This window comes from Meleagris gallopavo, chromosome 10 (assembly GCF_905368555.1).
Source record: "Meleagris gallopavo chromosome 10, MGAL_WU_HG_1.1, whole genome shotgun sequence".
In the NCBI taxonomy this organism is placed as follows: domain Eukaryota; kingdom Metazoa; phylum Chordata; class Aves; order Galliformes; family Phasianidae; genus Meleagris; species Meleagris gallopavo.
In genome coordinates, this window is record NC_139413.1 from 16,140,144 (window position 1) to 16,154,344 (window position 14,201).

The 14,201-nt window shown below is 41.1% G+C and overlaps 1 protein-coding gene across 33 annotated transcripts; it reads right to left on the reverse strand.

Annotated features, from left to right (window-relative positions):
• Positions 1 to 457: 457 nt before the first annotated feature.
• SAMD13 (sterile alpha motif domain containing 13) lies at positions 458 to 12,853 on the reverse strand. Of its 33 annotated transcripts, none has more exons than XM_085231288.1 (7): positions 12,289 to 12,525; positions 11,294 to 11,370; positions 7,301 to 7,412; positions 4,380 to 4,436; positions 3,445 to 3,516; positions 2,123 to 2,172; positions 458 to 1,724 (listed from the first exon to the last, which is right to left on the reverse strand). In XM_085231288.1, exons 1-7 carry the CDS (start codon positions 12,481 to 12,483, stop codon positions 1,697 to 1,699), a joined length of 591 nt encoding a protein of 196 aa, XP_085087414.1. In that variant the 5' UTR covers positions 12,484 to 12,525; the 3' UTR covers positions 458 to 1,696. The 33 variants fall into 33 exon arrangements, 15 of the variants coding, with proteins under 15 accessions (XP_085087414.1, XP_085087413.1, XP_010714277.1 ...); XR_014885120.1 differs by lacking the exons at positions 2,123 to 2,172; positions 12,289 to 12,525 and adding exons at positions 7,095 to 7,197; positions 12,561 to 12,765 and having other exon boundaries at positions 1,582 to 1,724; positions 3,226 to 3,592; positions 4,380 to 4,535; XR_014885123.1 differs by lacking the exons at positions 2,123 to 2,172; positions 12,289 to 12,525 and adding exons at positions 7,095 to 7,197; positions 12,561 to 12,763 and having other exon boundaries at positions 1,582 to 1,724; positions 3,226 to 3,516.
• Positions 12,854 to 14,201: the final 1,348 nt, after the last annotated feature.

The window sequence follows — 14,201 nt, forward strand, 5'->3', positions numbered from 1 at the left end:
AATGCTGTCCCCACTTGGCTGAAATCACCACACCCCTACTCTCTCCCTTCTAATCCCATCACAACTGCCTCCCAAACCATATTCACTTTTAGCACACACTCCCACTTATTTCCTGCTTCCTAGCTCATCTGCTCAGTCTCACTTATGCAACTCCACATCCCATTTTAGAAGTCATCACAAAGCTCTCTGGGCCAGAGAAAATGACATGCCTAGACAGTGCTAAGCAGGCACTGAGGGAAAATTAACTCTGCTGTAGCAGTGCCAGCACAGCATCCCTGCACCACTGACAGCTCTAGAGAAGGGTAAGAGAAGTACAGATGTTACTGGTGAATGTAACCAATGCTTCAAATTCTCTCCTTCAGCAGTATGTAACACTGGATAAGAAAAAGCAAAAAGCAAAAATATCTTTAAATAACTTGGTAGGTGGTGTTAAAAGTAATCACAGGAGCAAAGAATATGCAGAAGGTTTTGGTACTGTTTTAATGGAGAAGTGGAAAAAAAAATAATCAGGAAATCCAATATAACATAATAAAGAAACAGAAAGTAAAAAGATCTATAAAGTAAACAGTTCAAACATAAGCAATGCTTTATTGGATTATAGCAAGCAACCTATCAAGGAGGGAACTGGTACAAACAGATTGAACAAGACTCTCTTTTAACAGAGATGTATGGTGACAAGACAGCTTCTTTCAGTTTTTAAAACAAATATTCAAACTGTTAAGTAAAGCATTAAAAAAAATAAACCATTACAATACCAATGACAGAATATTAAAAATGTGCAGGTTTGTTTAATAAATTTCTGCATAATGTTAGAAAACAAGTTATCATAAATTAAAAAAGAATGATCTATTTCTTTTGTTTGCAAAGCAACACAAACTTTAAAAACCAACTATACTTTACATAGAGCTACCGTTAAAAACAGGTGAAAACAAGCTGAAAATTTTAAGGACAAAAAATACACAACCCAGTTTCACCTGTCAGCAACACCTTCTGCTATCGAAGGGGTTATGTTAGTTTTATGTACAGCTTTAAACATTGCGGCATACCACAAATAAACCTTAATAAGGTCAAAATAGGACCCTCTGCAAAAAAGGGTGAGTTGGCAAATGTCAGTCCCATCCCAGAATTACCAGTAGTAATAGTTTTAGTAGGTCTTTATTGTACACCAGAAGATACTTCCAACGGTTTCTCTCTCTCCCAAAGATGCATGTAAACTTTATTTTATTTTTCTTCTGTTTGTTTGATTTTTTGGTATTTAAATAATGATATTAAGAACACATCTGGCTCAAAAATGAGAATGACATACCTCCCTTTTGTTCTGGATACAGTGATGTAGCTATTTCAACATGCTCACTGACAAACCCTAAAAGAGAAAATCATTATGCACTATGTGAAAAATACACACCACCTCTCTCATTTCAGACTCAGTATACATTATATTGCCAACTCTATCCAATAGGATAAATATCTAAATTTGGTTTAAATTCTTAATATATTCTCTCTTTACAAAGTTCCATCACATGAAACCAAATTGCTTATTTACTGTTTGAGGCACAACATGACCCCAATTAGACAATTCGCTATAAAGAGTTGTTCTTTAGATGTTGTGTCTGTAGAGGTTTTACGTGATATTCATAGATTTTCAGCGCAGGCCCCAGTTTTAATGAAAGTCCAGTCAGTACATCATTTCTTGTCATCAACAGTAATGATTTGCCATCAATTTCCTATAAGAAGAATTAAAGAATTGATAAAGAAAACACACAAATCTAATAGCTGAGAATAATCATGCAACAAATGGAAGACTACTACAGAAGATCAGTGAGAAAAGAAATAGTAGCCTTTTATTTTTCAGAAATAATTTTTTTAGCTGCTAACATCTGCTGTTCGGTTTTTCAAGTACTCAACTGTGCTGACTAATGCATAAATACTATTTAGTCAAGCACAAAACCCAAATCAGCCTCATTTCAAAATTCCCTCCTTGTACATGTTTGAAATTAATAGGTACACGTACAGCTTGCCTAACTAACAGCCATTAAACAAAGGACACACTTAGGGAGAAGGCAGTGAAATGTGTTTCAAAATTACCATTGACAGCAGCGTGCAAGTTTGGATTAGTCAGTACCTGCTAATAACTTCAGGTGACTGCTTTAAATGGCCAACTTCCCACACATCCTGCAGAGAAAAGGAGACTCCTGCAATCAGAACTTTTACAAGGATCCAACTGCAGAGCTCAGCACTCTAAAGGAAATTCCTTCAACTACAGTGGAAAAGGCAGCAACTTTCCAGGCTGAATCTCCACAATGGCTACATTCCACTTTTAAATCATAGGGTTTTCATTCTTTTCTCTTTTTAATTTTTTTTTTTTTAATATATATTTTTTTGTCTCCTCTCTCAAATCTTTGCTTTCTGACTATTTAGATTAGAAATCCTGCAGGCTTTTTTTTTCTCCCCCATCTGATAATCTTGTCATATGTTCACAAATTAACTGTAAATGATTCTCCATGCATCAAAAAGCAAAAATAATCCCCATCTCACAACTCCCACCTCTGTTTCAGACACATGACCATTCTTTTATTTATACTGTCACAGTTCAATCACTGCGCTACCCAAGAAACAAGCTACATCCATAAAGCAGTGCATCGACTGGTGCCTCACAAGGTCATCACAGCCCAAAGTCTTTAATGTTAGGATGTTCTCTTGCACCAGATTTCACTTTGCTGCATTCTTTCCTACTCTTAATTAAAAAATAAATTTGAATTTGGCATCAATAGCCAACAAGTTCAAATGCCTGCATATATTACTGTTGTCCATTACTCTGTATTACCACAATTTTGTGTTTTTATAAATACCATAGATAATTACCACACATAAAACAGTTCCACTGCAGTATCTTTCTTACAAATATTAAATATTGTTTTGGAGATGTTACTGATCATATTTTTTGTTACAATTTAACATGAAAAAATGACAAAGAAGGCACATTAGAGTTCAATAGTAACTTGTCTGGACTGATCTCTCTCATGATTTGATTAAAAATACAAGATTGATGGAAAAAGCGTACTATAACCAAATATCCACTGAAAGTGGAATTTCTTTAAAACCTCGTCAAGAGATATAACTGCTAATCCCTCCAGAAGACCACAGTGTAACAGTATTTCTGGAAAAAATAAAAATAAAAAAAAAAATCACATTTCCAATAACTTTTTACCCAATTATAACAGGTACCTCCTTCCAATTTCTGTTGAGAATGTTAATAGTTAAAAACAGTTGATATTTTCTTGTTTCCATTTGTCACAATTCTTTTTGTGGAAATTCTGACACCACTGAGTATTTTGCTCATTGATATGACTGATCTGAAGTTGCCTTTTCCACTGCCGTTCAATGATGTTATGGAGTAAGAACAACCTCCAGCGTGGAGGGATCCAGATGAAGAAAATCCAGTACCTGGAACAGGAGAAACTCCATGAATAGGTAGAGAGAATTTGTTTCCTTTTCCTTCTTCTTCCACAGGGTTCCCTGTGGATTTAAGAAACGCTGGGAAGTAGACCATCTAAGGATTTAATTGAATAGAAAACTGATCCTCTAAGCATACCTGGGTAGTAATGAGTAAATACGTATTAAAATTTCAGTGTGTTACACCTCTATGTCTATTTTATGGTTTACTTTCACCTCTTTTTGTTTTCTTTCCCCTTAAAACTGCTTCCATAGATTTGCCATCGTCATTCCACTTTTTGGCATCAGGTAAGACTTTGTATGCTTTGGAGACTTCTATGAAATTCTTCTCTGCTACTCCATTATTTTCAGGATATTTTTCAGGATGCAACTTCAATGCCAGCTTTTGGCATGCCCTTTTAGTGCCATCTAGAGAGGCATCCCTCTGCACACCTAGAGCTAACAGTAGTTCCTCAGCTGCAATAGTCAATTTATCGTCTTCAGCAAATCCCCACGTGACCGGTCAAGAATCAAGTCTGCTCTTTCTCCAAGTGACTGAGAACTGCAATGTTCTACATCACAGCTGACAAGAAAGTATACCAGCCAGCATGCCCATGTGCTCCTCCATGCCGTGGATCTGCTAGAAGATGGCAGCAGATACCAGCTAATATCAAACCTGTTTCCCTTCTGGTAAGGCACTGCAGCAAGGGGCAGCAAACTATCATTGGGTTCCTTAGGCTGAGCTGCATAACTAATACTAATGGTAAGAATGGTAAGAAGTTGTGTGGCAGTAGTGAAGGTCAAGCATTGCACTACCACATCTCAGGACACGTCACAAGGATTCCATCTTCGAGCAAGCCAAAACCCCCTGTGCTCCCAAGGCTCCTAGAGAAATCTCAGCCATGTACTTGCACATAACAGTTCTTTGAAGATGTTCACACTCTCACCCATATCTGGTCTGCCACTCTCTTCAGTGGTCCTCTGTGCCCAACTTCTTGGCTTGCCTGGAAAAATTTGCTTGATGTTATTGTTTTGGATATTGGGCAACATCTTCCAGTTGAATCTTTTCAGAGAGCTCTTACAGCTTGCTGACATCAATGAAACTCCAAGAAAGAATAATGTATAACCATCATATACTCATCATGCCATACCAGCACTTACAATACAGTTACTAAAAACATTCTGTAGTCCTTAAAATGTTTTTTCATTTTCCTTTAAAAGAAAAAAATCACATCTTACAATATCCTTTGAGTCACTTGCGTCATGTGAGTCCAGATTTAGATTCATTAGAAGCGTGGACTTAGTTACTGTTACGTAGAACATATTAAAATTTCTTGAGATTACATTTTGAACTATGGATGTCTTGTAAGAAAATTGTTGTGCTAACCCTTCTGAAACAGTTCAGTGGAAAACAATTTCTCAGTGTTGTAGGTGAATTGGGATACTTCCCTTCACCACTTACAGCCTCGTTCCCCTTCCAGTATATATCCATGGCAGTGGCAGATCAAACAAATTTCAGATTCTGAGACCCAGACAAGCTGCAGAACAAATGGCATTTAAAACCAGAGGTGGCCACAGTTTCAGCTGCACACCTTGTGACTGCCATACCTGGAGAGCCTGTGAGACCCTGATAACAAATACCATAAGTATACAGAGTTAAAATTAGCGTCTTCTAAACAGTGCAGAGTAAACAAGACAACACTACTGTTAAGAGGATACAGATAGAATTGTTCCTGAAGCAGACAGGGAAGGGTCAGTTCTTGCCTGGAGAGCATTCGCTGCTCTCTATGCTGCTAAGTGAATACAAGTGGAAGGGAGTGGCAATGATTTCCACCTCAAATGTCCATCTCACATCTCCTGGCTTTATCTTGGTGGCACCTGTCAGCTTCTCTCCAAAGCTTTAGCATAAAGTGGAGTTAGTAGCAGAACCAAAACCATTTTTCTGCCTATGGCAGCTTACTGCCCATCTAACCTAGCAGAGCCTTGGCAATATGTTGCTAAAAATAAGCTTACTTCATCTTTCCTCCTGAAGCCATTTGCCCTCACTGCAGAATACTAACAAAACCTGTACTTGTCACTTCTACATGCTATTTTCCATCAGGCTGTTGCAAATTGCTTTGCCAGAACTCTTGAGCTAGCCTCACCTTGCTGTTGCAAGATCAGTAGTAATTACTGCAGTATTATTGACAAGCCAGCTGATGTGTAGAGAGGTTAAGGCATGTGATGAAAGTCAGAAGTATCTGTCCGAATAAGGAAAAAACTCAGAGGCTGCAATTACTTGGCTTGTGTTTTTCTTATGTCATGCTTCTAAGGCTTTGAGGAGACATGAATGCTGGTATTAAGGAGTTGATAAACTTAGGCTTTTTTTGTTTGCCCATCTTCAAATTCTCAAAATTATTAGCAGCTGCAACCAAAACCTCTCTGCCTTCTGGCAGAAAATTAGCCAGCACCAGGCTTTTCACCTCCCAGAACAAAGAGCTAAATTTAGATACTTCTTTATACTCATCAGTTCCAATCAGATGGGACTTCATAGACCAGGTGCAGAAGGTCAGCAAGATTATTCTGATCAACAGTAACTCTATTTCAGTTTAGATGTACTATTCTCCAGCAAAGTTGGCCATATCTTACTCTGGCACAGGCCTTAGAAAGTCAAGCCGTCCATTTTAATAACTAAACAAAAACGTTCATGGAATAGATCACAGAAGGGTTTGGGTTGGAAGAGATCTTACAAGATCACCTAGAATTCCAGCCCCTCAGCTGTGGGCAGGGTAACCTTCCACCAGACCAAGTTGCCCAAAGTCCCATCCAAACTATCATAACAATTAGTTTCCTGGTACTTGCACACAAACCTACAGATTTATTACAGAATGTGCTGAACTGACAATCTGCAGATTTAAGATCCATCTCTATGGAACAAGTGAACCACAAGCCAAGTAAGTAAACACTCCTACCCTTCCTCACTAATACACTTTAACAATGTGCTGATAGGTGAGTTACCAAGTAGCTATACGACAGCTATGCTCTTTGCAAAACTGCCAAAAGAAGCCATTTATTAGCATCAGGAAGCGTGTTTATAATATAGGCACTTGTTATACTGAGACTAACTATGCCATATACTGAAGCTAACTCTGGGGTCAATATCACAAAGGCTAAAATTGTAACAATGATTTCTGAAACTTGATGCATGTTCCCACAATTGTTTTTCTGTGGAAAGCAGTCCATGGCTATCCCTTTAACTGATTTTTCTCCAGTAGCCTTTCCTTGTCATATAAAGGCAAATGGAAAATTCTCCAGCTCAGAGCTTTTGCTCAGTTCAAGGATCTAAACTCTGCAGGTCTTCCTGATGCTTACAACCACCCTTCTGCAAGCCCCAATCTCTCCATCAGATTGGAAATCCTACAAACATGCTGCTCCTGTGCCTGAAAAGATTATTCCCCTTAATTGCCAACTTAACTTACTCTTTCCCTGTTCACATGTATTGTCAAGTTCAGTGGAACACAGCAGCCCTTTTCATCCTACATCCTCAAAAGCAATTACTGTGTTAGGAACCTTGGATTTTACAAGTACTCATGAGAGTATTTGCACAGTATACTTAGGAAGAAGGAAATTACCATCCACATTTTAAACCAGTCCAAGCAAGAAAATTTGTTTAGATTCCTCACCTTTCAGATGACATTTCAAACATACTTCATCCCGTTATGTGGATCCTGTAACATGACAATCTTCAACTCCCACAGGTTTTCATCCAATAACATACCCAATCACCTAATGTGGGATTTTTCTATTTAACAAGGTATCACTGGATCCATGGCAAAAACGTGCAATGGGAGAAGGTGGCGGCAATCAAAGTGTTTCCTAGCAGACTTACCTGTTCTTGAAAAGCACTGGCTTGTTCTTCAAATCCAGCTGTCCTGAAATAATTCACAACATCTATAACAGCCCAGTCAGCAGGATCTGGAGGTCTCCCGTTTTCTACTGAACTGCAATATACAAACCCAAACAAATAAGCACTACTTGTCTATAGAGTGTCTGCTGCTTCTTTGTAGACAACCCAAGTATGTTCCCTTGTCTGTTCCTCCAGGAATAGTACCCCACAACACACCTGCCACCACTCCAATAGAAAAGAATCACTGCTTTTCTGTTCCATTTCAAAGACCTGATACCAGGGACAAGTGACATACTCCTCCCTTCAGAAAAGAAGTATAGGAATATTCACATCAGCCAAAGTCAGTCAATCAGGAGCTTTGCCTGTAAGCGTGCTGCCTTTGCAGAAAAGAGGCTACCTCTGTAGTTTTCAGCTATCAAGCATTTATATACAATTGCAGTATGCAGATTACTCTTCTCCAAGATGAGATTGTGCTATATTGTAACATGGATAACAGTACTGGAAACTACCTCAGAAAACAAGAAAATAGAGGCACCTGTGATTGCATTAATTGCTCAATATAGAGTCCTCCAAAATTTCTTTTTGACTTGCCTTTGGAGAAACCCAGGGACTTTCTGAACAACTAAGAATGCAAGAAAATATCTGTTCAACACAATCAGAACAGATTCTATGATTGACCTTAAGCAATTACTTTCCACAGTAGCAAGGCCCATCAATCATTCATGTTGCTACTCTAACCCTGCATTTCTTATCCTCAGCCTGCTATCATATCAGATAACCATTGTATACCTGCAAACTATTGGTGAAACACATGATGAGCTTGATTGCCTGCCCTACAGCAATGTAGTAGGATGAAGAACAAAATGTCATTCAGTAGAAAATAAATTTGGATAACATGCTTCTCCAACTTGACGTCCCATACTTACAGGTCAAATGTTTTTCCACTGTCCTGCATGCTTAACCATAATGTTAATGAATAAATTACAAAACCATACAGATTGCTTTCCATCTGGTACTCTAACTTAGATTATACTCCTCAGACAAAGTTTTTTACTCTGTCCTTCAAATTTTCCTTTTCCATTGTTCACCACCTCTGTTCCTTCTAGACTTGTATGTCTTTCAGCAAACTCACTGTGTGAATCAAGGGCCAATCATTTTTTTAAAACCAGCCATGAAGAGATCAAAGTAGAATCACACAAGGTGCTTTAGATCACCATTTCTACAACATTTCTATTTCTATGACCACATATTAGCATGGTGAGCATGATTTTTACTTCTCCCTTAATTCTTGAAACACACTTATCAATATGACAACAAAATTCTGGCTCTAGAGACTCACGTTGTAACCTCAATATCACACCCTATATTGTAGCTGACCTTTTAAAAGCAGTTTCTTTAAATTATCACAGAGTATATACATATTTCAGTGCAAGGAGCAAAGGCCAGAGTTTCTTGCTCTTGCTCATGAATTAACAACTTTATGAATTGTTTTGCTGATTGGGATTGCAGAGAAAGGCAACACTCAGCAAAATTTTAAATGAGACTATCAACTTTATCAGAGCTGCACCTGAAGTTTTTTTTTTTGGTGTTGTGCACATTCCGAGGCTTAAGAACTAAAATGCTGTGAAAAGCACCATACAAAATCTATGTATATTTGTAGAACCAAGATCTGAAGAATTATATTTATATCTGGATTTCCCCCCAACACAGATACTTGCAATGACACATCTTTAACTAAAAATTAAAAATAAACTAAACCCCAAAAAACTGAGTATTAAAAAAAAAAAAGCTAAAAGAACTATTTAATTATTCCTAAACAGTAAATGAAAGACTCAGTCTGTCAAAATACTTAACTGTATTTTGCTTACTTCCCAAAGCATTTTCATTTCAAGTTGACTATGATCCCCCACAATGTATTTCAGCCCAAGTGTATTGGATCTTCATATAGCTCTTTTACTGCTAGGGAACGTAGCACTTGGTCTAGTCCCATCCTAGGCCCAACAGCAACATCTTCAAGGGCTCCACCTTAGTCATTCCTAACCCCAGGAATAATGGCAAGTTCCTACATGGAACAGCATCATGTCAGACCTCATGCAGAGTCCATTTCCACAGCTACAGCTGCAGAAAACTCACAGGCATGTGACATACTGTCAGGGGCTGGCTGGATTTTAAATCACCTACCCACACAGATGCTCATTTGGCTTCTAGACAGCCTTCTCCTTGCCCTGCTGTTGCACACAGCACTATTCTTTAGACAAGAAAAGGGAATATATAAGAGCCACTGTTTAGCACCAGTTATGCCAGACATTCTGGCTGCCCTAAAAACTTAAGAGAGCGAGTATGTTAGGCTTTATAATCAGATGCTAGGTGTGCTAACAATGAATAAAGATTTGACTTGTCTTCTGTTTGCCACTGTCCCTGTACCTTTATTGCCATCATGTGGCCGAAGCAGTAAGGCCTGGAAAAATACAACTGTGAACAGATTTTATCCAAGCTATTTATAACCACTTCAAGGAAGTGCCAAATACTTCCTTAGTAGATAGGCACACATACATACTATATATTTTTCTTTAGAAACCACAGCTTATGCTCTGTTTAATTATAATCACAACCAGATTTAAAAAGCCATCACTGCAATTAGTAGTTGAGTCTTTATCACCTAAGCCTTGGGGGAAAATGATTAAATGCAAGCTGTCCTTGTTCTCACCGCTTCCCTTCTCGCCTCTGCCACGGAATATCAGGTGCAGAAGAAAAATGGGTAACTGAAGGTGGCTTCTGAGAGGCATAATCTATGCATAGTCACTTAACAGGGAAACACTTTTTACACTGGTATGGTATAGCCAGAGTCTTGAGTTAATGGGGAAGATAGAAATTTTATAGGCTACAAGCAGATCTTTTGATGCTGATCATAATCATGCATTATCCTGAAGAGACCATTATTATTATTGTTGTTGTTCACATTACTTGGTGCTGGGGAACCTAAGCATCATCACATTTTCATGGACAACTCCTGGCAAAGAGGTCTGAAAGACAAGAATGAGGTGCAGCTTCATAGAAGTGCTGCAGTCTGACAGGACAGATAATAAGCTCTCTCTAGTTCCTTTCTTAGTGTTACTTATCAATAAAGTATCTATAAGCCTAACAAAACATAGCTGTTTTTCCCACACAAAACTTCACTTTTCAGACAGTAAGTTAGATTAGGACTAGTGATCCCAACTGAAGAACTGATGACCTTCAAAGATGAAGAAATACCTTTAAAACAGTTCTTATCCTACCCTGCAGCCACTACACTGAAGAAAACTGCAGAGCAGTGTCCATCATGTCTTTCTTTCCCTTATTACCACCATAGGTCTGAAGAAGGCATCTGTTAGGGCTTCTCCAGCAAACAGCTTAAAATATCTGCTTCAGAAAGGACATATGCTGCTTCTCAGTTTAGGATGGCTGGGCAGTCAGCAGGGAGATCAAAAGAATGGGAGGAGACATATACATGGGATGCTTCTCCCCATCAGGCATTGGTTCTAGAAAGCACAGACACCTCAGTCACCATTTGCTGCTTTGACTTTTACAAGTCCTTCCTCAGGAATTTCACCTCATCAGTCAATGCGGATGGTGAGAGGAGCTTTCCCCACAACAGCAAACAGATGAACATGGGCAGAGTATTGGCTACTGTGCTACCACTTGCTTTGGTCTCTAGCTGAGATAAGAAAACAATGGAAAAAAGAATACTACCAACTTATTAGCTTCCACACTTCTCCATTGCTGTATTATCCTCCTGCATACCACTTTAAATCACTTCAGTGCCCTAGATTCTTTTATTTCAAAGTAGAAATGCAATAAAACTAACAAAGAACACAGATTGGTAGAAATAAGCAAAGATGGAGGTCCCCACCCTTGCCAACCATATTAAGTCAATGGAAAAATACAATCAAAATTCACATGCTGTTTGCATAAAACAAACTCTAAGGAATCACTTACTTTTTGACATCCAGAGAACCATTTTCCTTGTTTTCCATGTCAACAGTTCGCATGGAGAAGAGAGGTTTCTTCAGCAGCTACCAACAGGAAAAAAGCTGCGTTTAGTTACTGGTAGTATGAAAAGAACAACATAACACAACAGAAACAAGTATTCTATAGAGATGCAACTGTTTCTATCTGAGAACAAAGTGCTGTGGAAGACCGCTTCCCTCAGAACCTTGGCAAAACCGGTAATAACTACTGAATTAGGAAAAAGTTTGCTTGTGCTTTGAACACAGGAAATCGCATCTTCCTTGATTTTCAGTCACGAGCATCACATATGATCCTTTTTTTAAACTAATACAATCTTGATCTAAACTACGTAGAGAAAGACCAGCCTGCAATATGTCTATGACTGGACACCAAGCGTGCTCTCAGTGCCTTCAGTCACCCTGAGCAGAAGCACAACCCTACTGTTAGCGAGGCTTGGAAATCTACGCCCTCGTTTTACAAATGGGGATCTGAAACACCGATGAGAAATGCGATTTCTACCCCGGTCACAAACCAGCTGGCAAGGCGAGTCACTGAACGAGTCCAAAACTCCTGAGGCCTAATTGTGCACCTTCTCCACCAGCCCATCCTTCCTGTGCTTTGCACTGCTGCCTCTACGCACGCTGAGCTCGGAGGGGGGAAGGACCGTACAAAGGACACTGGAGGAAAGGAAAGCCAGCCCGCTGGCTGCTCCCACCTCCCCAAGGAAGGCACAGAAGGCAGCCCAGCCTCCTCCTTCTGCTCTCAAAGGCATTTCTATGTCGGGGAGCACCGTAACTACCCGTGGGCTCGGGATGTTCCCGCTGTAGGTTAATGGACGCCGGCGGTACGTCTCAGAGCTTGGGGAAGTACAGAACGGGGAAATCGCGCTCTTCAGCTAAAACTTTGCAAAAACAAACGATAGCAATTAACGCCGCTGCTTACAAAAATAAAAGGAAAGGAAGGACCCTTTATGAGCCAATTACCAGCACCAGAGAGCAGCACCAAACTGGCGGCGAGGATGCTCCTTCCACGCTGAGCCCGGAGCACTCGGCGCAGCCCAGGTGTGGGCGCGCTGACAGCCGCCAGCTCCGGGCCGGGACGGAGCCGCCGCGACCCCACCCGCACCTGGGGGCTCCCGGCGGGCGCTGCGTGACACGCGTGCACCATCTTACGAGCATCTCCGGCAGGCAGCGTGGCACCACATTGTCATTATTTTTCGTGCGGGAGGGGAGGAAAGCAAGACAGACGGACCTACCTACGGGCAACTACACCGAAGCATTGCTACGCGCTGCTCCGGCGCGGCGGAGCCCCGGCCGCCAGCCCCCCGCCGGCAGCGGGGCGCTCGGAGGCGGCTCCGTGTGGCAGCGGGCAGCGGCCCCGCCTGGCTCCCGGCCCGCGTGACGCCGCTGCCACACACGGCCCCCACCAACCGCCGCCCGCGTTATGGCGGACGATTTAAAGGCGCCGCGCCTACCTGCTGAACGGGGCTGCCTGCCTCCCTGCCTGCCGCCGCGGGGCCCCGGCCCTCCCGCGGCCGCTTCCACTCTCCTACCCACAAGGGCGTGCCGGGGAGTGTCAGTGGAGCGGGTGGTGGGAGCGGCAAACAACTCCGCGGATAGATTTGGAAAAGAGCCTCGGGAAATAAAAGGGAAATAGGAACAACCAGGCTTTTCAAAATTGGAGAAGTTGCATCGAACTACTTCTGAAATGAGTTTGTCAGTACGTAAGTGGGCAGCGAGCGCTGGGCTGCCTCTCAAACCAGAAACCGGAGCCCTAGCACCTCAGGGATGTGAGGCTGTGCTCCCACCTACCCTGCGCATCACACAGTGCTGTGCTGGGACACGTGCGAGTCCCTGCAGGGTTTGCAGTGCAGTGATGTACGAAGGCCAGGTCTGGCCCCTGAGAGTAACGTTCCACCCACTGAGATTAACAAATTTTGGCAATTTTCTCTTGCAATTACATTTTTGTTTTACTCTATTACACACTGGTTATTTCTTCTCCCGAGTTTTCCCAGATTCAAGAGGTTTTCTAGCAGTATAGAAATATTCCTGTGGATGATGCACTATCAGTGTGAGCAGTGCTTTTCACCACATCCTACTTTGCCCCACTAAGGCTTGGCAGAGCCCCCTTGCACGATGCCCTAACCACTGTCTCATCACTCCTAACAGCACTAATTTGGTATCAGTACAGAAATCATTGTGGTATCACACCCAGTAGCAGCTGAGTGCACCCTCAATGTTTGCAGACAGGGATCCATGCCCCAAAACAACAAACCAGACACAGCACAGTAATCGCAGGAAAGGCACAACTGAGCCCAGCACAGTAATCGCAGGAAAGGCACAACTGAGCCCATGGCCCTGTAGACATGGTCCCCCTTCAGCATTTCATTTTGCCTTAACCAAACAAATAACCAAAGCATACAAAAACTATGCAAATAATGATAAGAGTGCTGAAAACTAACAGCAATGTGAGTCCTAGCTGCTTTATATTTTAAACAAACACAGATAAACAAGTCAAATAAAGTATTAAACATACTGCACCCTAAAGAAAACCCTCTTTACCTCAAATCCCAGTGCATATGGTAAAATGTGGCATATTTGCATTGGACAAGACACAGAAGGCAATTCTTTTTTGTCTCTCTAGAAATAAGCACTGTAAATGAGGTGATAACAAGTTTTCTGCATCAGCTGATTTCTGACTTTGGTAATGAACTGACATTTGAAGCTACAAATATAGACCAGCTCTTTACTCATGCTCTCCCATGCCTTCCGTCATGTTCTCAATTAGTCTTTGGAGCATTCGGCACAAGGCACGCAGCATAAAAGACCTTGAGCAGCAAAGAGAGGAAGTTTAAGAAAACAGGCTGTAGAAGAATTCAGTGCGGAATATGATCTGC